Source organism: Trachemys scripta, chromosome 1 (genome assembly GCF_013100865.1).
Source record: "Trachemys scripta elegans isolate TJP31775 chromosome 1, CAS_Tse_1.0, whole genome shotgun sequence".
Lineage (NCBI taxonomy): Eukaryota > Metazoa > Chordata > Testudines > Emydidae > Trachemys > Trachemys scripta.
In genome coordinates this window covers 229,618,524-229,641,752 of record NC_048298.1, presented here as the reverse complement: position 1 = coordinate 229,641,752, position 23,229 = coordinate 229,618,524, and the positions used below count along the sequence as shown (strand labels likewise).

Sequence of the window (23,229 nt, the reverse complement as noted above, 5' to 3'; positions counted from 1 at the left end):
CCACCTGGCCAATGAGTGCCAGAGACTCCAAGCGGGGAGGAGCCTACCTGGTGCCCTCAGTGGGTATCTCCCTTCCTCGCTGCTGGGGCTGGGCCCCCTTTGATGCTGGCACCATCCAGTTCCCCCAGCCGTTTAGACAGGTGAGTGACACTTGTTGCTAACAGCATGTGCTTTGCAGATAGACTTGCCGACTAGCAGACTTTTAGTTGTAAGTCATACTTTCTGTCAGTATTACTTCCCACCTAATGTGCAACAAGTGTTGAAAGTAACCCCAATCCACATTTGTTGGTATTTTAAGACTGGAAGTTGGTCATGGTTTTATAGGGCAGATATAGAATAAATATTTTTCTGTTACATTTCTCAGGCCCTTCGTTTAAAGCAAGTAGCTTGAAAGCTGATAAAAAATTGGAATTCGTGCCCACAAATTTACACATACAAAGAATGAGAGTCCAGGATGATGCAGGATCAGGTACATCTCTCTCTCGTGTGTGCGTGTGTGTGTGTGTGTGTGTGTGTGTGTGTGTAAATATATATATATACACACACACATTCTTCTCTTTTTTGGGTTTCCACCATCCAGAGCTAAGTTTCCCCCAAACCAGTGTGTAGCTTCTGTGCAGTACTAATAATATTTAACATTTTAATTGCAGCTACCATCCTTATATCTCAAAGCACTTTACTAAAGTAGAGTAAGTATCATTACCCCAGTTTTATAGATGGCAAAACCAAAGGGCAGATCAGCTTGTCCAAGGTCATGTAGCACATCAGCATCAGAGCTAGGGAACAGAACCCAAGTCTCCCACCTTCCATCCCTGTGCTGTATCTACTGGATTAATCTGCTGGATCCCCTTTGGTTTTAGGAGCCACCAGGATCTTTTCTGGTTGGCATGACATCAGAGGCCCTCCCTGTTGTTGCTTTTTTTTTAGATTAATTTAATTGTGAGGGGCCATCATGTGTGCTGCACTTTAGATGTGTAAAAAGACATTAACTTGTTTAGGTTGAGCTTGCTTCTTTGTAAAAGACCTAATTTTCTCCTTTCATTTAATGTTCAGCCCCATCTACCTATCGACCCTAGCTGCCTTGTGTATCCTTCAGATAGGGGGGATGATAGGCTGAGGTATCAAGGTTAATCTTCCTTCATCTCCAGACATGGGAATATTGTCTTTGTAGGTCTTCCAGAACAAGAAACAGAGGTCCAGGTTTCAAACAGGGGTCTTTTTCTGTGTAGCACATGGCAGCTTCTCACCACTAATGCAGTTCCAAACTTTTTAACACTCAACATTGTTCTGAAGACTTCAGTCTCTGGCAGGACTATTTGAGAAATTACCTTTCAGTAGTTTGAATTTCCACAGATTCAACCAAAGTAAAGATGTTGAACTTTTATCTGTAAGCACTTTTTGTCCATCCAGATCAGAATTATGACATAGTAACCATAGGAGCACCCGCAGCTCACTGTCAAGGCTTTAAATCGGGGGGTCTACGGAAAAAGCTGCATAAATTCGAAGAGGCAAAGAAACAGTAAGTAGAAGAGATATTATAAACTCATATTATAAACTCATTAAAATCTCCAGGCTTTGCAAAATCATCACATTCCATGTTTTTGTTGCACCTCCATTTGGAAGTTCTGCCAAATACTATGAAGATTATGCTATGCTTTTTTCAAAGAGGGAGAAGAGAAAAAACAGTTTTTCCATTGTTTTTTGTTTACTGATAGTTCCTTTTCAAATTACTTTTTGGGAATATTTAATATTACAGGACAGTTGTTAAACTAGCTAAACTGAACAACCTAAGTGTTGAATTGGATTTAATTGAGTTTAAGTTCTGTCTAGTTGTGGAGGTAGAAAATATCATTGGAATCTCTTTAAGTATGTTACATTTGATACTTTCACTCCCTTTAGCTTGCTTCCTCGGCACATCTGGGAAGCATTTTCCAGATCAGTCAAAGTAAATTTTGTCTTGGGCTATATCCTTATTTGTGACTGTGGTTAACTGAAGAACTGAGATTAGCATTACTCTAATTTACCTTCTGAAGTCAGATAGAAATTGGCTAAAATAATTTCTTAGACTCTATCTCTTACTAATTTCCTAAAACTACAACATGCTTAGACACCCATTCTACGCTGGAGTCATCCACCTCTGGTCCTTCCCTAGAGCTTCAGAACTCTATGCAAAGACAGATCAGTTGACTTGTTCTACCCTTCCTAAGAGGCAGCAGCAGTTCCTCAAATGCAAGTTTCTTATTAACAACTTGGATTTAGTTATAGGGCCAGTTGCTCCAGGTTTCTCTATATTGCCCCAGGTATTTTGCTGCTGTGTAGTTACTAGAGAGGACCCTCTGTACACTGATCTCCCCCTTTCTAACCTGCAGGAGGAATAATTCACCTCTGTGGTACTATGCCCCCTGCTCCTGATCACACCTTGGCTTCTCGGGGGGGTTAGCCATTCACACTGCAGGCTGAGGCAGAAATTGAGAAGGCCAAGTGCACTGAAGGGGAAGGCACACGCAGTGTCCCTTCAGGCTTCAAGGGGTATCTCTGCTCCACAGCAGGAAGCATGCCCTTGCAGCCAGGTGACAGACCTGTGCTAGTTCTGCTTGGGCTAGCACTTTAGAAATAGAAGTGTGGATGTTGCAGCATAGCCAGTGGCACAGGCTAGCCACCAGAATAAAAGGACTTAGGGGGTGGGGCAGCTAGACCATGTCATTGCCAGTGCCCACACTGCTATTTTTAGCCTGCTACCTTGAGTAGAACTAGCATGTGTCTTTTCTACCGAGGCTGGGAGGCACACTCTCAGCTGCAATGTAGACATACCCAAGGAGCTTACAAGAGAAAGATAATATGACTCTGGGCTGCATTATCTTTACTGTAGAACCCCGCTTTGGGGGCTACAGGAGCAGCTGCAGCCAAGGGGAGACTTTTGCAGCCTGCCTCGGGGTCAGAGATGGTGGGAAGGCACAGAGAGAGGGGATGATCTGGACACCAACCTCACTCAATTCAGTATTTTTGGAGGCTACTGAACTGTACCATCAGTGGCACTAATTTTGGTAATGGATAGGGCTACTAGCAGTGCCAGTTGAAACCTTAGAGTCAGACTAGTACATGTAATGGTACAGTATTGAGACCAGTACTAACAACTGCCTCCTATAATTGCATCTGACTTACACGATGTTCCAGGATGGGATTAGCAAAGACTATAAATCCAATAGGTTAGGCTGAACTTTTTGTTGTTGATACCAAAATCTGCCTTCAGAACTCAGAAGCATTCTATATCTGCCTACTTGGTTACTTATAGAGCCCTCATTACTGACTTATCTAAGCACCTAAACTACTGATGTCTTTTTTTCCATCAAATCTATTCAAAAACTCCATTTCCAGCCTGCATTTTTCTTCTGGGCCTTCACAAAGTTGCAGGTATTCTGATCCTATGTTGGAGAGTAACTTTCCTGTTGGCAATATCATTTGCTGGAAGGTAGCACAAATTACAGGCCCTTTCTCTGTTGGACCTAAGTTTCCTTATTCAGTCTGTTGGGTATCTCCTATTACAATATTAATTTAGAGTACTTTTGTAATGAGGCTTGAGACAATCTCCAAATCACATAAGTGAGCAGGGACAAACACTGTACCTACCAACATAATCTTAAAATATGTTTGATCAGAAGCATAGAAAATCAAGTATGCTTATTGCATTTCATCCTCACCACTTAACCAGGCATCACTGTCTTGGAACATTTCTTACTCTGATAATTTGGGGCCTTGCAAGCAGAATGAAAAATGAAATGTCCCGGAACTTGGAAAACCAAATGACATTGACTCAAAGGGGCTTGGCCTATACGTGTAGTTCAGGCATCACATCATAAACCTAATGTATAAAATTAGAAGCATAAAATAGTTCCTAAAAAAAGCACCAGGGTTTAATCTTTGGAGAAAAAAGCCAGAAGTATTGTGATAAATAAAATAAATCAGTAACACTTCGGTAAATGGAAAAAATACTGTATCTCAGGTGTAAGACTGGCTAGTCAATCTGCAGTGGCAGACTCAGTTTCTGTAGCGAGTGTTAGTTCTGTGGACTGTGTTATATAGGACAGGGTGGGCAAATTATGGCCCAGGGGCCAGATCCAGCCCATCTGGGCTTTGGATCCGGCCCACAGGATTGCCATCCCTGTGGCGCCGCGGGGCTAAGGCAGGCTCCCTGGCCCCACGCCGTTCCCAGAAGCAGCCAGCAACACGTCCCTGTGGTCCCTGGGGAAGATGGGAGGGCAGAGAGCTCGGTGTGCTGCCCTTGCCTGCAGGCACTGCCCCCTGCAGCTCCCATTGGCTGGGAACGGGAAACAGCGGCCAATGGGAGTTTCAGGGGAGGTACCCGCAGGTGAGGACAGTGCGTAGAGTCCTCTGTACCCCCTTCTCCAGGGGCCGTAGGGATGTGGTGCCAGCCACTTCCAGGAGAGGTGCAGGGCCAGGGCAGGCAGGGAGCCTGTCTTAGTCCCACTGCACGCCACTGTCACCCCGGAGCCACTCAAGGTAAGCGGTGCCGGGCCGGCGCCTGCACCCCAAACCCTTCCTGCACCCCGACCCCCAGCCCTGACCCCCTGCTGCACCCCTCCTCCACCTCAACCCCCTGCCCTGAGTCCTGGACCGCACCCCCTCCTGCACCCCAACCCCCTGCCCTGAGCCCTTTCCCGCACTCCGCACCCCCTCCTGTACCCCTGCCCTGAGCCCTCTTGTACACCCTGCAGCCCTCCTGCGCCCAACCCCTTGCCCTGAGCCCCTTCCTGCACACCGCACGCCCTCCCACACCCCGCACTCCCTCCCTCACCCCAACCTCCTTGCCCCAGCCCTACATTTGTGGCCCTGCATGCAATTTCCCCAAACAGGTGTGGCCCTTGGGCCAAAAAGTTTGCCCACCCCGAAGTAGGAGATAAGGCTAGATAATCATAATGGTCCCTGTATGAATCTCTGAATGTCATTAGGCCAAGAGACTGTCAATAGCAAAATCCCATCATTTGGATGCTTTATCACATGTTACATTAAAATCTGTAGAGCATGTTTTGGTAACTAAATAAAATGTATTCAGAGTCTAATCTCTCCTTGTTTACATACAGCTCTCATTAGCATTTTTAGGGATGGTGTGCTTTAAAGGGGAGAATAGAACCCACTATTAATAGATAGGAAATACAAGTGGTAGTCAGAAGTCCGTTTTGTGTGGTCATCTTTGCTGCTATACAAACCAATATAGTAGAATTTAATTTCATCTTTTTCATTTTTAGTGTTATGTACAAATGACTTTTATTTTTTCTGTTTCTTGGCAAGAGTGTTCCTTTTACACTTACAGCACCTAGAGCAAATAAAACACATTTGCCTGTGATTCTGCAGTATATGTATATTTTGCTTACAAGTTTAATCATATGCACATGCCTTTTTGAAAATATTAAGCAATTTAAAATATTTTCCCAAACTTACTTTGCTTTGTTTTCTGCTTTCAGTATTTGCAAACAATCTGCTAATTTTATTTTGGTTTTGTTTTTTTTAGCAGTTATGAGGAATGTTGGTGAGTTTTCTGTTTCTGAGAGTTTGTGGAGAGAGGTGTTTTTTTTTTCTTTTGGGATGGGGCAAACATTGGTGTATTTTAAAGTGTGCAGATTCTTTTAATGTCGTGCATCATAACACCATTAATTATGCTTTAAATGCTTAGTAGAACATGATGTATGAATGAATTGGTCCTTCCAACTGCAATTTCTATTTTGTAATGAACAGCTAACTTCATACCTCTCTCTGATTTTTATGAAGTCAGGAGACTTTGCAAATTAGAATAATACAATGTGTTCATCTGTTCCTCTGTTACTTCCAAAGAAAAACAGATAACAGACAGGCAGAGAGAAAGCTACACAAAACCATTTTTGAACCTTTCACTTCTACTGGATAACACATAACTTTAAGTCTTTATGATGTTATAATGGGCCTGGTTTATATTTTTGAAATTTATCTCTGCACTTAAACACTTTTTCTTAACCCTTGTGCAGTTTTTTCCCCTTAATTTTATTCCTACATTGTTTAGTGCTGTAGGAGAAAAAGTGAAAGGTTAATCAGTGGTTTGATGGTGAAGCAGTGCTTCTGCTTTGAGCTAAAGTACTTGGAGTTTATTTGCTGATTATTATGACCGTTCTTCTTATGGCCTGATCTGAAGCCCATTGAAGTCAATAGAAAGACTCTCATTGTCTCCGGTGTCAAGTATCAGGGGGTAGCCATGTTAGTCTGTATCTACAAAAACAACAAGGAGTCTGGTAGCATCTTGTCTCCGGTGGGTTTTGGATCAGGCCCTGATCAGATTAGACCATGTATGTCTTCTGAAAGCACCACAGAATGCAAATTGTTTATTTAAAACTTTACACATCTAGTGACGTGCAGCTTGTGTGTTCTTTTTAAAAAAATGTTAAGGGTAAGGATCTATTAAGCATATAATATAGCTTACTTATGCAGAATGACAGCTGTTCATTTGAAAGAGTGATTGCAGATTGGAAAATGAATACGTGTGAACTTCATGCCATAATAATTTCTTTCCTCTGATCATCCCAGGGAAATGTATTTATTTTTAAATAAGAGTATAATCTGAACATCTGCATGGCCTTCCTGCCAAATACATCATCTTTCTGCATGTTAACTCTTCTGTAGTGGAAAGAAATTGCTCAGAGGAATTGTCAGCAGTAACATTGGACACCGTGGAGTAGGCTGAATCAGAATGCAGTAAAAGTCCTTAAAAAGGAGATCTATTTCATGTATGGATAGGAGTGTAGGGGATCAGATGTCCTTCTGTAGACAGGTGTGTGACCAGAGGAACACAGAATGATGCCTGTTTCAGGGGTTATGTCTGCATTACATCCTTCAAACATGGTACTTATCCTTTTAAAGGAGGTCAGACTGGATAATCATAATGGTCCATTCTGGCCTTAAAATCTATTTATCTATGAAAATGCCTTCAGATTGATTTCTGGGACAGTTGCTTTTTAAGTCTGCCCTATGAGAGGCTCCTGCATTATCTCATAAGCACTCTGTAAAAGTGACTATTACTCTTGGGGGAATTCTGCACCAAAAAATTAAAAATTCTGCGCACAATATTTTAAAATTCTGCATATTTTATTTGTCAAAATAACACAATATAATCACACTAGTTTCAATTATTTTGCTAATTTACTTCAAAATACCTGTCAGCAAGTATGTCTACAGACAACAAAAAAGATTCAGGAAATGTTTTTTGACAAATAGATTCCTTACTAGGCATATTAATACAGAACTCTGAGTAATAATTAATTTAAACTACAATACAGATTTCCTGTACCCCTCAGAAGCAGTGCAAAGGCTTGGGGGAGTCAGGGTTACTGGAGGAGCTAAGGGAGAGGAAAATAATTGCTGGGAAGGAGCTTGGGTGTGAACTTGGAGGGTTGTTGGGTATGGGTGTGAAAAGTATGGAACAGGTTTTTTGAGGGGGTGGGGAGGGATTGTTAGGGAACTTCTTCCATGCAGACCTTGGCTGACCCCTAGCCTCTCCCATTCAGTCTGGCACATCTGCCCCTATCCCCATTCGTCCCTGCATCTCCTGTCCACATGTGTCCCTGCACTCCAACTCAGACACCCACTCCCCCATCTCCATGTGGCCCTGCACCCCCTCCCCCTCTCCTTATGTGTCTCTGTGCCCCCAACCAGCCAGCCGCCTTCCCTCATGTGGCCCTGTCCCCATGTGGCCCTGCACCTCCATTCCCATTCAGCTCCTGTCCTAATACATCCTCCCCCACTAGCCCTTATGAGTCCCTGTCTGACTCCCCAGCAGCCCCGGGCTGTCTGTCTCCCCATATACTCTGTCTCCTGACCTGGCCCAACAGGCACTGTGAAGAAGGCACTGCAGGCTCTTTCTCTTCTCTGTCTGGCTGGGAGCGGCTGCTCTGTTCTATCACCACATCGCCCTCTGGTGGGCAAAACACGAAACTGCAGCAACTTTCTGGCAGAAGCTATTTTCTGCGCGCGCACATGCGCACACACACACACAAGTGAAAATATGTATGGCACATTAATTATGCACGCGTGCAGTGGTGCAGAATTCCCCCAGAAGTAGAATACACATTCCTCTAGTTTCCTTGAAAAAGTTTATAAAAATTAAAATATGTTCCCCATCAGGGGCTTAACTCCCCCCCACCCTTCCCCCAAAGCAAAAGAATTCAGACTCCTCAGAGATAGTGATTTGGAGCAATTGCACCTGGGAAATTAGACTCTCTGATATGCTAAGCATGGCTTTGTTCACCAAACAGCTGGCATTTACAGTAACAATAGATACTTTTATGTCTAATGGCTACAATGAAGCAATTAATGACAGGAAGAAGTGAGAAGGAGGAGAAATAAATTAACGTGTGCCAGTTTAGGCATCTTTGACTTGACACTTCATCCAGAATAGGCAAGGACGCTTATCACACCCTGAGCAGAGACAAAGACAATAAAACATCTGCATGCTGTTCCATGCAGCTGGTACATGTCAGCTGACTCCGACTGCAGGGTCATAAAATTGCAGTGGAGATCTATGGCTCGGACTGAAGCCCCACGAGCTAGACCCCAGGCTCCAGCCTGAGCCTGAACATCTACATTGCAATTTTATAGCTCCGCAGCCCGAGTTTCAGGATTAGAGTCTTTCTACTGGTATAACTATTTCAGTTCAGGGTGTGGCTCCCCCCCCCCAAATAGTTATAATGGGTCAACCCTAATGTGGATGCAGTTACACTGATATAAAGATGCATTTTACTGGTGTAGTCTATTCTCCTTCTCATCTTGGAATAAGCTATACTAGTGTAAGTACTATGATATCAGTATAACTTTGTCCACAGTAGAATGAGTTGTACAGCTTTAACTCTGCTGGCATAGTTAAAGTGATATCGTTGTGTGGAGACAATGCTAAAATTCCTAACCTGGCAAGGAGATATCAGATGTAACTGTAAAGTGTATGTGTTTTGTTTTGGGAAGAGGGAGAGTGGAGCAAGCAACCTAAGGAAACTGGTTCTGTCTCTGCTGGCAAAATTTGTCATACACATTCTCCTCAGAAAATTGTCCCTCCTGTATGTGATCTGTGAGCACAGTCATTTAGCATCTGAATGTTTTCATTAAATGCAGAGGTGCTCAGGTATAAGTGTTTCTGCTGTTTAATTGCCCATTGGTCTTCCATGGTTAATTGTTAGCTTAGGTAAATTTTGTTGTCCACAATTCCTTTTTCGGCATGAAGAAGTGTGACTAGAGTGTTTATACCTTCTGATAGATTGTTTTTAAATTGTTTCTTCTTTTTCAGCACTTCAACAAGCTCCCAGTCTATAATATACATACCACAGGACATTATTAGAGCAAAGGAGATTATTGCACAAATCAACACCCTGAAAACTCAAGTCAGTTACTATGCTGAAAGGCTCTCAAGAGCTGCCAAGGATAGATCAGCTAATGGCCTTGAAAGATCACTTGCCATTTTGGCAGATAAGGTATGAGAACAACAAAACAAAATCATTGATAAAAGTGAAGTGAGACACATTCTGAAGCACCCCTTTTTTGTGAGCTCCCTGAAAAATCCCAAAATGGTCTGTCTTGTGGCCCCACTCAGCCGGAATTGGAAGATAAATCCAGATGGGATTTTTGAATTTGCCACCATTTATTCAGGTTTTCTCTTCTCTTCCACTCACTCTTGCTTCCACCTCCTATGGATGGAGTGGTAAGGACTGAGAAAGAAGACTGATACCTATTGGCTTCCTTCCCCAAGTTTAAAGTATCACCTCCACCACGTGTCCAGTCACAACATCCCAGAGAAGAAAATCCTAAATTCACTTTCATACGCGTGTCTCTTTAACCACTGACTGGTTTGTTGAGCTCATTTCTGAATAAGCTATCATGCAACAGGAACTTGAAGAAACCGGAACACCACAAGGAGTCTTTGTTATCATTTCATTTGTATAATAATGACATGAACTTGGGGCAAATTGTAGTGATGCTGTTCAATTAATACTTGACTCCTGTAGCCTGATCTATAGATTATGAATAAAAATCCCCAGTTATCACTTTGAGGGTTGACAAGTTCTTGTCCCAAGATCAGGCCCGGTATTATTTAAATTATTTTATAGTTGGGAACCCCGATGTGCACAGGTGCAACACTCACACTAGAGGAACTCTTTTATATTTACAGATAAAATTTATTAATACATTTAGCAAAGTCAAAGACACTATAACTCAGTAAGGTAGATAGAGATAATATAGAAAGTACAACTGAACATCCATACTCTCACCATCCCTTGCAGAACAACCTGAAATGTTAGCCATTGTCTTCCTCGTCACCTTCCTCATCTTCATCAGTGACCATCATTTTGGCCTCTCCCAAGGGCTACATCTCTCTACCCCTACTGCCCTGGGATGCCACTTTTATAATATGTTACGCTGACGTTACCATGACTAATGCAGATTTAGTAGGGGTTTCTCCCCTCTTCCTTATTTGTATTTCCTCCCCTTACCAATGTTAAGGTGTCCTTCTATAGGTCAGTGTATTTATGATTTCACCCCATTATCATATACGTCAATTCATTGTCATGGCACTCTTGCGGTTGGATGTTCCGACCAGAAGCTGGTATCAGTTCATGTTCTGTGGTTGGCTGATGTCATTATGGATAAGATTCCCCCCCCCCACACACACACACTCTATTTCCAATTCTCCAAAGCTTGAGTTACTTAAGTTTATCTATGCCAAAGGTCATAGGCCTCAAGCCTCATGCTAACTGCTGAAGCCAATGACTTACAGGATACAAGCCTGTAGGTTCCTTGCATTACTGCTGAATATAATAAAGCAGAATATAATGCAAAGCAGTGACTATAATAGAGATAAGCTGGCCCACTGGGCTACACTCCACTCAATAAAAATGGACTGAACAGGCAATCAGAATGAAACTTATTTACAAGGACAAGAACAAATGCAGTTTTAGAGTTCTTTTGTTGTAGTATTCTGAGTTCTAAGAAAGCATAGCTAATAAATAAGCAGTACCCTATGACAGAGAATGCATTTGATAGTTTACTGTATACCCACTTGGGGTGCCTGTATACTTTCCCATAATGGAAGAAGGTATGTGATGAAATTAAAGTTAAAAATATACAGAAGAAAATACTTGTACATAGTGTATATCTGACCTGTGGATTCTCTGCTGCTGGATATTGTTAAGGCACATAGTTTAGTAAGCTTTTTTTAAAATAGGTGAATAAGAATAGTATCTGAAGGTATGTTATCTAGGAGAAAGGTAGGTCAGCAATCCTTATGCTTCAGGGCTTACGTACATCATTTGCCAGAATAAGGAAGAAATTCCCGCCAGGGTACAGTATTGCACAGTGAGGTGGATGTTTCATGCCTTCTTCTGAAGCATGTATCATTAGCCGCCGACTGAGACGGGTTATTAAACTAAATGGAACATTGCCATACCAGAGGAGACCAATTTCTGTGGACTGTATGAAGGTGCCTGAGTTTGTTTTTTTTTAAAGACTATTTCACTTAACAGAAAATGAAGTGTTGCCTCTAGGTAGAGGCACTAGGAACAGTAGATATTTGTTAAATATTCAGCATGTGTAGTCCTAAAATGTCAGTACACATTTTTGAAAATTACACTTCACATTTTTGCTTCCTATACGTCCTTTTAAGTCCCTCCTGCAAAATAAGCAGCACAAACTCAAAATGAGGGGTTTTTTTAAATGAAAAAATAAGAATGTAGATAAGGATTTAAAAGTGAAAATGGTTTCAAATTCTGTTTTCTGTTGTTTTTAGACACGGCAGCTTGTCACTGTCTGTGATTGCAAGTTATTGGCAAATTCAATACATGGATTAAATGCTGCAAGGCCAGATTATATAGCCTCAAAGGCATCTCCAACCGCTGGAGAGGGGGAACAAGTGATGCTAAGGAATGATCAAGACACTCTTGTGGCAAGATGGACAGGAAGAAATAGCCGATCTTCTCTGCAGGTGGATTGGCATGAAGAGGAATGGGTAGGTTTGCTGAATGGAGGGATGAGGCCTGCTGATGTCATCTCCTTTTTTCCCTTTTAGTATCCCTTTATTCCCTAGCCCTATGTCCCTTAGCATGTAGCTACTAGCCACAGGTCACCGATATCTACAAGTCTTATTTTGGAGCACAAGAGGACTGCATGTTTTAGGTCTGGTCTACACTTAAAATGTAGGCACTCAGGGGTGTTAAAAATCCACATCCCGTGTGCCATAGCTATGCCAACCTATATTTTAAGTGTAGACGCAATTAGGTTGATGAAAGAATGCTTCTCTCGACCTAGTTACTGTAGCTTAGGGAGGTGGGGTCCTGACAGCAATGGAATAATTCCTTCCGTCGCTATAAACTGCATCTACGCTACAGGGTATGGTGCCTTAGCAATGCCACTGTAGTCCTCATAGGTAGACATGTTTTTAGTTATCCAAAGGGGTCGCTGATAGGTGTCTTGAAATGTTCCTTTCATCCTCTCTCTGTCTGCCCTTTGATCAGCAGGAGCAGAAGCAGGCACTGAAAAATTAGTCTGAGTCTCTTGCATAATAGCAGAGTCAGATCAGGTCTACATTGCAGACCTATGTTGGTTTAACTATGTTGCTTAGGGATGTGAAATATCAACACCCCTGAGCAACTAAGTTATACCGATCTAATCCCCACTCCCCCATGTATACAGTGCTATGTCAATGTCTTCTCCCATCGACACAGCTACTGCCTCTCGGGGAGGTGGATTAACTACGGCGACAGGAGAACTCTCTCCCGTCGGTGTAGGAGCATCTTCACTTAAGCGCTACAGTGACGCAGCTGCATCAATGCAGCATTTTAGGTACAGACCTGCCCTTGGGCCACCTGGCTGTCCTGCAGTCAGTTCTATATTGAGAGTTAATTGAGTATTCTTTTTAATGAAACAATTAAGAAACAGTGTGCAGGGTGTCCCTTTATCAATCTCCATACACAGCCAAAAAAGAAGAAAACATAAAAAATAGAACTCTTGCAATATACTCTTAGATATTAGTTATGAAAAACAGCTTTTCAAAGGCTTTCCTGGTTTTTTAATCTAAATATTTAAGTGAGGTATCTGTTTCTGTTTTAATTATGAGCTGCCTTTTAAAACAGGTCACGCCAAGAATTAAATGACTTTCCATCTAATGTTGCCAATTTAAATGAGAATTGAGCTGTCCTAACATTGTAGTGTAGTAGAAAGTGAAACGGAAGTGAATGCAATCTTTGTTAAAATTGTTGAAATTGATTAGAATAGTGGTTAACCCTATGAAATACAGGAGGAAAAGAAATAATGTCAAACTACATTTCAGAGCTACCTCCAAAATAGACTCTCATAGGGTTGATCCCTTCAGTGGCCTTCAAATGAAGCCCATAAAGTTCATTAGGTTACTAATATTGCACTACTTATTGGTTTACTCAGTTAAGTGTATACTGGATACAAGACACATCATATAACAATGATGTAAACTTTTCCTTCTGTATCTGATGTCTTATTGATTTTATATTCTGCTATAATATTATGTATGGGAAATTATGGGTGTGTACCACAGTATCGTGTATTTTTATATTCATATATGTACTGTGTGTATGTGTGTGTGTGTGTGTGTATAGACACACTAGCTACATATAAAAATACATGATACTGTGGTATAAGGGTTTTATCAGGATGAGTTTGGAATGGCCACATTACTCATAAGTGCATTATACAGGCCATCCCAAATGAATGCCAATAAAATCTTTATACCACAGCCTCTGTTACAGGAAAATCTTGTAGGAATGTCTTAGTTTTAAAATTTGTTATTGGAACTATTTTTGTATCCCTTCAGCTGTAAATTCAGATACCTTAGTTACTTTGGCTAACTTTTTTAGAGGTAGTCTGTGACTTTGAAAGTCTCAGTTTCTGGGTGGCAGGCTTAGGAGACCTAGAGGCTGATTTTTCAAATTACTGATTACCCACAATCCCATTGACTTCAGCAGAGGTTGCAGATGTGTGTTCTGCACTTCTGAAAACCAGGCCTAAGGGGTCTCAATTCGGGCACCAAAATTAGAGGCCACTTTTGAAAATTGTAGCCAATGAGTCAAACTATGCAGGGTTCAAAAGGGAGACACCAAAAAACACTCTAAAATGAACTACAATAGTCTTTCTGTACCTAAAAATAGCAAGGCTTTAAAGTAAGCTCTCTCTAGCCATTTTAAAGCTAGAAGTGAGTGATGGGTCCCATTGGGAAGCTGGGGACTTCCCTTTCCAGTGGTACTAAGTTCCATTTCTAGTTATGCAAGAACACAGGCACTGGAATTTAAAGTAACAATTTTTTAGGGATCGAAAAGCTGTCACTGGCCCAGGACTAAACTTTATCCACTCTGGACCTCAGGCAGGTGTAACTTTTGAGAAGAAAATTCTACATTTGGCTGAAGGAGGAAGAAACATTTTCCCTCTTAGGTTGATTGTTTAAAAAAAAAAAGTGCATTTGAAGTTGAAAATAATACTTGGGGAGATGGATTAGTGGGCAGATGGCTTAAGAGAGTCAGAATTGTATGACAAATTTATCACACAGCTCTGCAGCTTACCATTTGGATGTCACTTTAACTTATATAGATACATATGGAGTATGTATGTATAAATGCAATGGCAAAGTGCAAAATTTCCTAAGCAATTATGTCTAGAACCACAGCGGGCAAAGTATCTCTTTTTTGCAAATGTACTTGTCATCTAATGTTGGGATCTTCATAATTTAAAAGGGGATGTTTTTCTTTCAAGGAAAAAGTTTGGTTGAATGTTGACAAAAGTCTGGAGTGCATTATTCAGAGAGTGGACAAACTTCTCCAGAAAGAGCGTTTGCACAGTGATAGCTGTGAAGATGTTTTCCAGTGTGACATCAGCTGTACTAGTAAGAAAGGTAATCGGGATACTCGTGCCTACTGGATAAATCCAGAAGGCTTAGATGAGACCTCATCCTCACCACCATCATCCTCACCACCATCTTCAACCATATCATCCTCTGCATGCCATTCTCACAGAAACACAAGTGCGTATGACAGACCCTGCTTTGCTGTATGTTGGCATATTTCTCAAACCTTTTAATTCATCTTTATGTCAAATTCTACATGTTTTAAATAGACAAGATACCAGACAAATGGGCCTGGGTGAGTTTGGAGTTGCTAACCTTTGAAGTGAAATTCTGGCCCCACTGAAATCAACAGCAAACCTCCCATTGACTCCAGTGGGATCAGGATTTCACCCTTGGTGTTTTGAGAGCTGAGGTTCCAGATTTCAGATGAATAGAATGAATTTGGAAAGCATCATAGCCTGATATACTCAGCATATAGGTCAGGCTGTGACAGATATGCCAATACCTCATTATTTTTTCTCTTGGCATCAGCTTGTCTGCTGCCTCAGGGCTACTCCAGAATACCTTTTACAAGATAAAATAAAACACGAAAGTGGCCCATGCACTAATACAATGCTGATGAACAGAGCTGAGCTGCCAGAGTGTAATGCCAAATGAGAGTGCAGGAAAGGTGGAAGGGAAGTACTGCTGGGTGAGAGGTTCCAGAAGAGTGAGCTAAGAACAGACAGGTGCATTGGGTTTTTAAGATGTGTATGATATTTATCCTCATACTGATCTGCTCATCAAGCGAATGAGTATCTCTCAGGTGAATGAGGTGACCTGGTGATGACTGAGGATAACATGCTCTTGCTCCTACTATTTGTTTATGAAGGGTAGCAGCGTGTAGTGGACTGAGCACTTGATTAGGAGCCAGGAACTCCTGAATTCTACATCTGGCTCTGCTGCTGATTTGCTGTATGGCCTTGGGAGGTCACTTATGCTTATTTTTTCAAGTCTAGGTGCCTTAAAGTGAGGCAGTTAAATCTGTACTTAGGTAAGTCAAAGTGATCTGAATTTCAGACGTGCCAAAATTGTAGTTCCCATTGAAGTCAATGAGAATTTGAAAATCAAGCTACTTTGACCAACATGGCTAAATATGCATTTAGGTGCCTACATACAGGCACCTTTGTTGGAACATTTTGGCTGTAATCTCTTCAGGTGTCGTGTCAGTTCACACATCTGTAAAATGGCAGAATAGGCCAAATGCTTTCAGGGGCGCTGAGTGGGGGGAAGGGCAAAGCACTCTTACTAGTGGCCTCTGCAACGCATTTTGAAAATGTGTAGTGTGCGCTCCCTCTCACCTTTCCACTAGTGCAGTGTTTCCCAAACTTGGGACACCACTTGTTCAGGGAAAGCCCCTGGCGGGCCGGGCCGGTTCGTTTACCTGCCGCGTCCACAGGTCTGGCCGATCTCAGCTCCCACTGGCCGCGGTTCACTGCTCCAGGCCAATGGGAGCTGCTGGAAGTGGCGCGGGCCAGGGGACGTACTGGCCGCCGCTTCCAGCAGCTCCCATTGGCCTGGAGCGGCGAACCGCGGCCAATGGGAGCCGCGATCGGCCGGACCTGCGGACGTGGCAGGTAAACGAACCAGCCTAGCCCGCCAGGGATTTTCCTTACACAAGTGGTGTCCCAAGTTTGGGAAACACTGCACTAGTGCAATTCTCCACGCACCCTCTGCTCCAACAGACTTACTGGCCAATCGGGGCTGTCAGTAGTGCTAGTAGTACCCCTGCTGCACTCCAGTTGATGGTTTTTTCCCATTAGGAAGCATGAGGGAAGGAGGGGCTCCTGGCAAGTTTTTCCCGTTCGTCACCAATGTGATTGTCTGGGACAGTTATAATATAAGGCCCAATCAAACTGCCTTTTCAGTGAGTTAAATGGCAGTTGAATCAGCCTTAAGGTGTAACTGTGAACTTCTCTGTATATTAGCATGTATAAACTGACTGCAAATAATGCATTCAGCTATTTAAAAGTTACTGTTGGTTTGCATGGAAAGGTTGCCTTAAAATTGGCTCAAGCATTTAAGCAAAGTTATGGTAATATGTGGTATCAAAATAATCAATCAGTTGGATTGTATAGTACAAGCATAAAATGTAGGAAAGAAAAGATCATTCTAGTCTATTCTCCTGCTAGTTCAGCTGTAAACTAAATAACACTATCAAAACTATAGGTTCAAATGGTGCCAAATGTATTGTAAATAAATAATGCCTTAAGCATGTGAGTGAGAGAAATTCTTAAACTAATCCTACTTTGAAGCTCCATTTTAGGTTTACAAATTTTCTACCCTTGCAAGTTTTCATGATAATCATTTTCATAGAACAGATCAAGCAGTGATTAGTCTTAGAAAAGGTCATTTGGGTTTTGAACATTTCCATGTTTCATACTCTGTGGTATTTCATGCCTCTTCCTTCCACTGTTTTTGCATGTCTGTGACTTCATGTTCATTCCACTATTAATATTTTAGCACAGTAAGAGATGTTAATTTTTAATACAAAAGTTGTTTAGTTTTTAAGTTAACTTTTTAACAGCATATGGTATACAATTGAACGTCTGTTACATATGATTTGCTGAATGTTCTAAATTGCCGTTTTTTTTCCTGAGAATATCCTACATTTCTGGATATTTTATATTAATAAGCTATCATATTAGAATTGTTTGAGTATTTTCTTTCTGCTTCAATTATTTGAGCACCAGAAGAACAATTACATAAATTGATATTTGCTTAAATAATATATACGAAGGGAACATGTGAATGTATATGCCATTAAGATCTATGGATCCAATGTAATTTGTAAATATAACTAAAATAATCTTAGTAGAGAAGACTACTTAGTAGACCTTTCACACTGATTGATTTATAGCACACAGGAGCTGGAAGGTGGACTCCTTTAACTTATTGATCATATATGTTACATAGAGAGCATTTTAGTAAAATGTATTGCTGTTTTAGAGTGATCTAGTAACAAATGTGTGTGGCAATATATTCTGTTTGTTCACTCATTGAACCTTTCCTGGCCACTTATTGGTTGAAAACACAGTAACATGATGAATCAATAAATTTCAATGTGCACACTTGTGCTCAACTCATTAGGTGTCTCATGTTAATAGTGAACAACTTCAGTGTTAACATTCAGAGTACTGAAACCTGAAGTTTTCCAAAACACGTTTTGGATTTTTTATTAAAAGAACTAGAGAGAAGCTGGTGTAGCTGTGGGTGGAATGTGGTCAGAAGTCATGGCCATGCAGGCAGATTTATGTCAAAACTATTTTAGAACAGCCCTTTTCTTTAAAACTGTGCCTACAGCTTTTAATATTGCTTCACCCACTTCTACTCTGGATCTTAAAATTCATTTCATATGAAAATGATATTAGATGCATCTGCCTACCTACTGTTTTGTGCAGCAGAAAATATCTGTAGCCATCTAGAACTCTACCCCCATCCTCACCCCAAAACCAAAACAACCTCCTTCCTACAACCTGCTCACTTAAACCACACCATCAGGAATAGCTGAAGTAAATATGCCCTGAAGGTGCATGAACTTGGGTGTTGTTAGACGAGGGAGTACAGCAAGTTCCAGAGTTTTGGGCACTCTGCCAGGAATGCCCTGCCCCTGTCTGCCGGTTGTACAAATCTGTCAATCTGAGTGTTGATCCCAGCTATAAGATTATGAGAAGAGAAGCCGTTTCTGAAGTAGCCTGGACCCCAGCTGTTCCATAGGTCAAAACCAACTACTTGAATTGTACCAGAAATGAATTGGAAGCCACTACAAATAAAGTGCCTGACAGCACTTTGTAGACAACACTATGTCAATGGGAGGGCTTCGCTCATCGACATAGATGCCTCCTCTCAGGTAGGTGGATTAACTACACTGACAGGAGAAACTCTCCCTCTGGCATAGGAGCCTCTTCACATACAAAACTACAGTATGCCCTCAGAAGCATCACATTTCCTTGACTGACATGCATCAGAATAGAAATATCCTCCTTTCTAGAAGTGCTTGTGTGGGAAACATTTCATTTATTTAACCATGACCATTGGCTAGAGATTAATAATTCAGGATTAAAGAAACCAAACCCCCCCCCCCCCCCCCCCAACAGTTCTAAATTTGGTGAAAGGGGCATAGTAAAGCGCTGGTGAAAGTATTTTCCATGCTTATTGTAAGGGTAAATTGTTGTGAAGGGAAACATTTGTCTGAAACAGTGAAAGGAGAGACTTATCCAGAAAGCTCAGAAAGCTGAAGAAATATTTTAGAAATAAAATGTTGCAATAGACTTAGATATTCGCTTTAAAAACTGATTTTTTTGCTATGCTAAAATCTTTACTGAATATTATGCAGGTTTTATTTATCCAAAGTAGTTCTTCGTGTGATTGCTCATGTGTATTCCACAATAGATGTGTGTGTTCGCCACGTGCACCAGTGCCGGAAGTTTTTCCCCTAGCAGTACCCATAGGGGAGCACCCCAGTGACCCCTGGAGTGGCGCATCCATGGTGCGGTATAAGGGGTGCTGCACGCTTCCCCCACTCTCGGTTCCTTCTTTCTGCCAGTGAAGGTGCTTCGGAACTGCTCTGCTCTAGCTTTGCTGTCGGTCATCCCCAAAACTGCTTGTTTGTTCAGTGTATAGTACCTGTAATTAGTTAATTGTTTAGTTAGTTTAGTTTAGCTAGAGCACCCTGGCTGGGGCATGCCCCGTGCTCCGGGTTTTAAGTCGTGCGACAGTTGTAGGCGTTCTATGCCACTAAGTGATCCGCACGTGGACTGTCTACACTGTTTGGGGGAAACCCCAGCGATCACTGCAAGATTTGCAAGTCATTTAAACCTCGGACCAAGAGAGAAAGGGACATTAGGCTCCAGGCTATTCTGATGGAGTCGGCGCTGACCCCAGCTCCGGCACGCTGCTCCGAGTCGGGCACCGGGCACTGTGGTGTCGGTGCATGGCAACCCTTCGGCGTCATTGACTAATCGGCACCGCTCCCTGTCCACGGGGCACGCCAAGAAGGTTAGAAAGAGGCCTTCTTTGCCGCAGCACTGGAGTAAACTGGGACAGAAGCTAGATCCATGTTGAGCAGTCCTTGATCCCCACTGGCCACTAGACCTCCGACTCAAGTTGAGCGGAGTAGCCCGGCCCATTTGGAGCAGGCCTCCCCGGATGTCCGGATGCCCTCAAAGCTGGAGGCCCTGCAGGCGGCCCGGGATGTTAAGTCCATGCCGGTACCAGGAGCACCACTGATGTCGGCCCTGCGCTCCAGAGGCAAGCCGCCACTGGGATCTTTGCAGTCGCCCCCAGCTCGGTACCAATCTCAGTCGAGGGAACGTTCTCACTGCCGTTCACCACCCAGTGACCGTTCAGGGCAAAGTCCACATGGATCGCCCTCAATGCCCACCAGGCTGTCTGGTTGGTTCTGTCTGACAGAGACTCTCGGCACCGCTCCGCCTCGAGGAGCGAACACCAATGGGACCGAGGCAGATGTCGCCAAAGGTCCTTGTCTTGGAGGGGTTATCGTAGCTGGTCATGGCACGGACGTCGACATCGTTCCCGTTCGGCGTCCTGCTCCAGGACCCCACAACAGCACTGCCTCCGCAGTCCCGGGCATCGATCGCCGGTGTCTCGCCATCGCGGGTCCACCCGCGGGAGCCGATCGCGGAGCAGCTGTTACAGATGGTACTGGTCCTCCACACCAGGATCGCGGTTCCATGGTCAGCACCGCTCCCGGCACTGCCACTCCTCCCGGTCCGGGGACAGCGACAGGTCATATGTCAGCCCGGCCTCCCTTCGTAGTCGTCCATCGATGGGTCAGGCCAGCCAGGCCGAACAGCTGGCCCCGTGGCCAGCCCAATGGTACCAGTGGTCACTGTGAGCCTCAGGAGGACCATTGGTCTCCCTCTCCAGACCTCAGTGGAAGGAGTCATTGGGACGTACATCCTCGGCACCATACCCGGAGACCGACCAGGTGGTAGACCCTCTGCTGCCGGTGGACACCCAAAGTAGCGCGCTGGCCTCCTCGCCTTCCCCAGATGAGGCGATTACGGCCACGCCTCCCTCTGTTCCGCAAGGCCCACCAAAAACTCTTAAAAAGGGTGGCATCAAGCCTCCATCTCCAAGCAGAGGAGATGGAGGAGCCCTCGGACCCCCTGTTTAATGTGCTGTCCTCCTCGGCACCGGGCAGGGTGGCCTTGCCTCTCCATGAAGGGGTGGCAAAAATTTCAAATGCTCTGTGGCAAACACCGGCCTCATTGGCCCCCATCTCTAAGAGAGCGGAATGCAAGTATTGTGTACCCACCAAGGGGCATGAATACTTATACACCCACCCTGCTCCTAACTCCCTGGTGGTTGAGTCGGACAACTACAGGGAACGGCAGGGCCAGCCAGCCCCTACCCTGAAAAATAAAGATTTGTGGAGGCTGGACTCTTTTGGAAGGAAAATGTATTTGTCCTCAAGCTTCCAGTTACAGGTGGCGAACCACCAGGCTCTCCTGGGCTGATGAGAGTTCAATCTGTGGGGCTTCCTGCCCAAGTTCGAGGACTCCCTCCAGGAGCGCGGCAGGAAGGAGTTCAAAGTGCTGGTGGAGGAGAGTACAGCGGCTGCCAGGGCAACTCTGCAGGCAGCGTCGGATGCAGCGGACACGGCCGCAAGGTCCATGACCTCAGCGGTGTCCATGAGAAGGGTGTTGTGGCTCCTGCTCTCTGGGCTGTCCAGCGAGGCACAGACCTCCCTGCAGGACCTCCCGTTTGACGGCAAAGCTCTGTTTGCGGAACAAACAGATACAAAGCTGCATGGCCTGAAAGACTCCCACATGACTCTCCAGACTCTGGGTCTCTATGTTCCAGCTCCGGCTAAACCTAAGTTCAAGCCGCAGCAGACTCCCGCTCAGGCCACCCACCCAAAATATGAGACTGCTTATAAGAAGTCATGGGACTATGAGGCGCCCACAGAGGCAGTCTTGCCCTGCTCCCCAGCCTGGGTCCTCCAAGGTCAAGCAGGTGGGGAAAAGGCGGTTTTGACGGGATGCCTGGGGGTGCCCTGCCATTTCTCATCAGGAATCCACCCCCAATAAAGCTTCCCTTCTCCAATCGGTTGTGTGCTATCCTCCCCGGAGTGGTCGCGGCTGACATTGGACCGATGGGTCCTCAAGACCATCTCCTGGGGCTACACCCTCCAGTTTACTTCCTCCCTGCCCAACCACCGCCCACCCCCGTCCCTCCTTGGGGACCCCTCGCACGAGGCCCTGCTCGAGCAGGAGGTGGGGTGGCTCCTGGGCCAACGAGCGGTGGAAGCAGTACCCAGGGAGTTCAAAGGCAAGGGGTACTACTCCTGCTATATCCTGAAGGCCAAAGGGGGGCTCAGGCCCATCTTGGACCTGCGAAGCCTAAACCAGTACATGGTGAAGCTCACATTCTGTATGGTCTCCTTGGCTTCCATCATTCCCTCCCTGGATCCCGGGGACTGGTATGCCGCCCTTGATCTGCAGAACGCGTACTTCCACATTCATATATTCAAGGGGCACAGACGCTTCCTCCGTTTCACTGGGGGGAAGGAACACTACCAATTTACGGTCCTCCCATTTGGCCTGTCCACCTTAGATGCCGGGGGGGTCCAAATCTTCCCCTATCTGGATGACTGGTTGGTCAAAGGCAACTCCTGGTCGCAGGTGTGGGATCACATGGCGCTCCTTCTGTCCAAGTGGGCCTGTTGGTAAACAACACCAAGTCCACGTTAGTCACGGTTCAACGCATAGAGTTCATTGGGGCAGTCCTGGACACCTCGTCGTCCAGAGCCTCCCTCCAACCGGACAGGTTCAAGACCCTGAAGGGACTTATCAACACGGTCACAAGGTTTCCGGTGACAACAGCCAGAGCATGCCTCCAGCTCTTGGGTCATATGTCGGCGTGCACATGTGTGGTTGGTCACGCCAGACTCAGGATGAGGCCCCTCCAGCTCTGGTTGGCCTTGGAGTTCTCCCAGGCCAGGGACAGGATGGACAAATTCCTCATGGTACCCGAACCAGTGCTCACCTCCCTACGGTGGTGGTCCTCCTCGGGAAACATGATCCAAGGGGTCCCGTTCAGGGGCAAGGCCCCGTTGCGGGAGCTGGTGTCTGACGCATCGGACCTGGGATGGGGGGCCCATGTGTGGAACGTTCAGACCCAAGGTCTGTGGTCGGCTTGGGATTTGACCCTCCACATAAACGTCAAGGAACTCAGGGCGGTACGGCTGATGTGCATGGCCTTCTGCTCGCACCTGGAGGGCCGGGTGGTTAGGGTCCTCACGTACAACACGGCCTTGATGTTCTACATCAACAGGC

At 44.4% G+C, this 23,229-nt stretch overlaps 1 protein-coding gene across 13 annotated transcripts in view; it reads left to right on the top strand.

Annotated features, from left to right (window-relative positions):
• INPP4A (inositol polyphosphate-4-phosphatase type I A) overlaps window positions 1–23,229 on the top strand; it is a 141,362-nt gene that overhangs the window by 84,958 nt on the left and 33,175 nt on the right. For 6 of the 13 annotated variants that reach the window (XM_034757942.1, XM_034757940.1, XM_034757936.1 and 3 more), the window contains 6 exons: window positions 365–469; window positions 1,411–1,519; window positions 5,528–5,545; window positions 9,317–9,500; window positions 11,810–12,028; window positions 14,797–15,064. In XM_034757942.1, the coding sequence (XP_034613833.1) occupies window positions 365–469; window positions 1,411–1,519; window positions 5,528–5,545; window positions 9,317–9,500; window positions 11,810–12,028; window positions 14,797–15,064 (903 nt within the window). The remainder of the gene's footprint in view (window positions 1–364; window positions 470–1,410; window positions 1,520–5,527; window positions 5,546–9,316; window positions 9,501–11,809; window positions 12,029–14,796; window positions 15,065–23,229) is intronic. The other 7 variants (XM_034757947.1, XM_034757945.1, XM_034757944.1 and 4 more) reach the window with 3 other exon arrangements.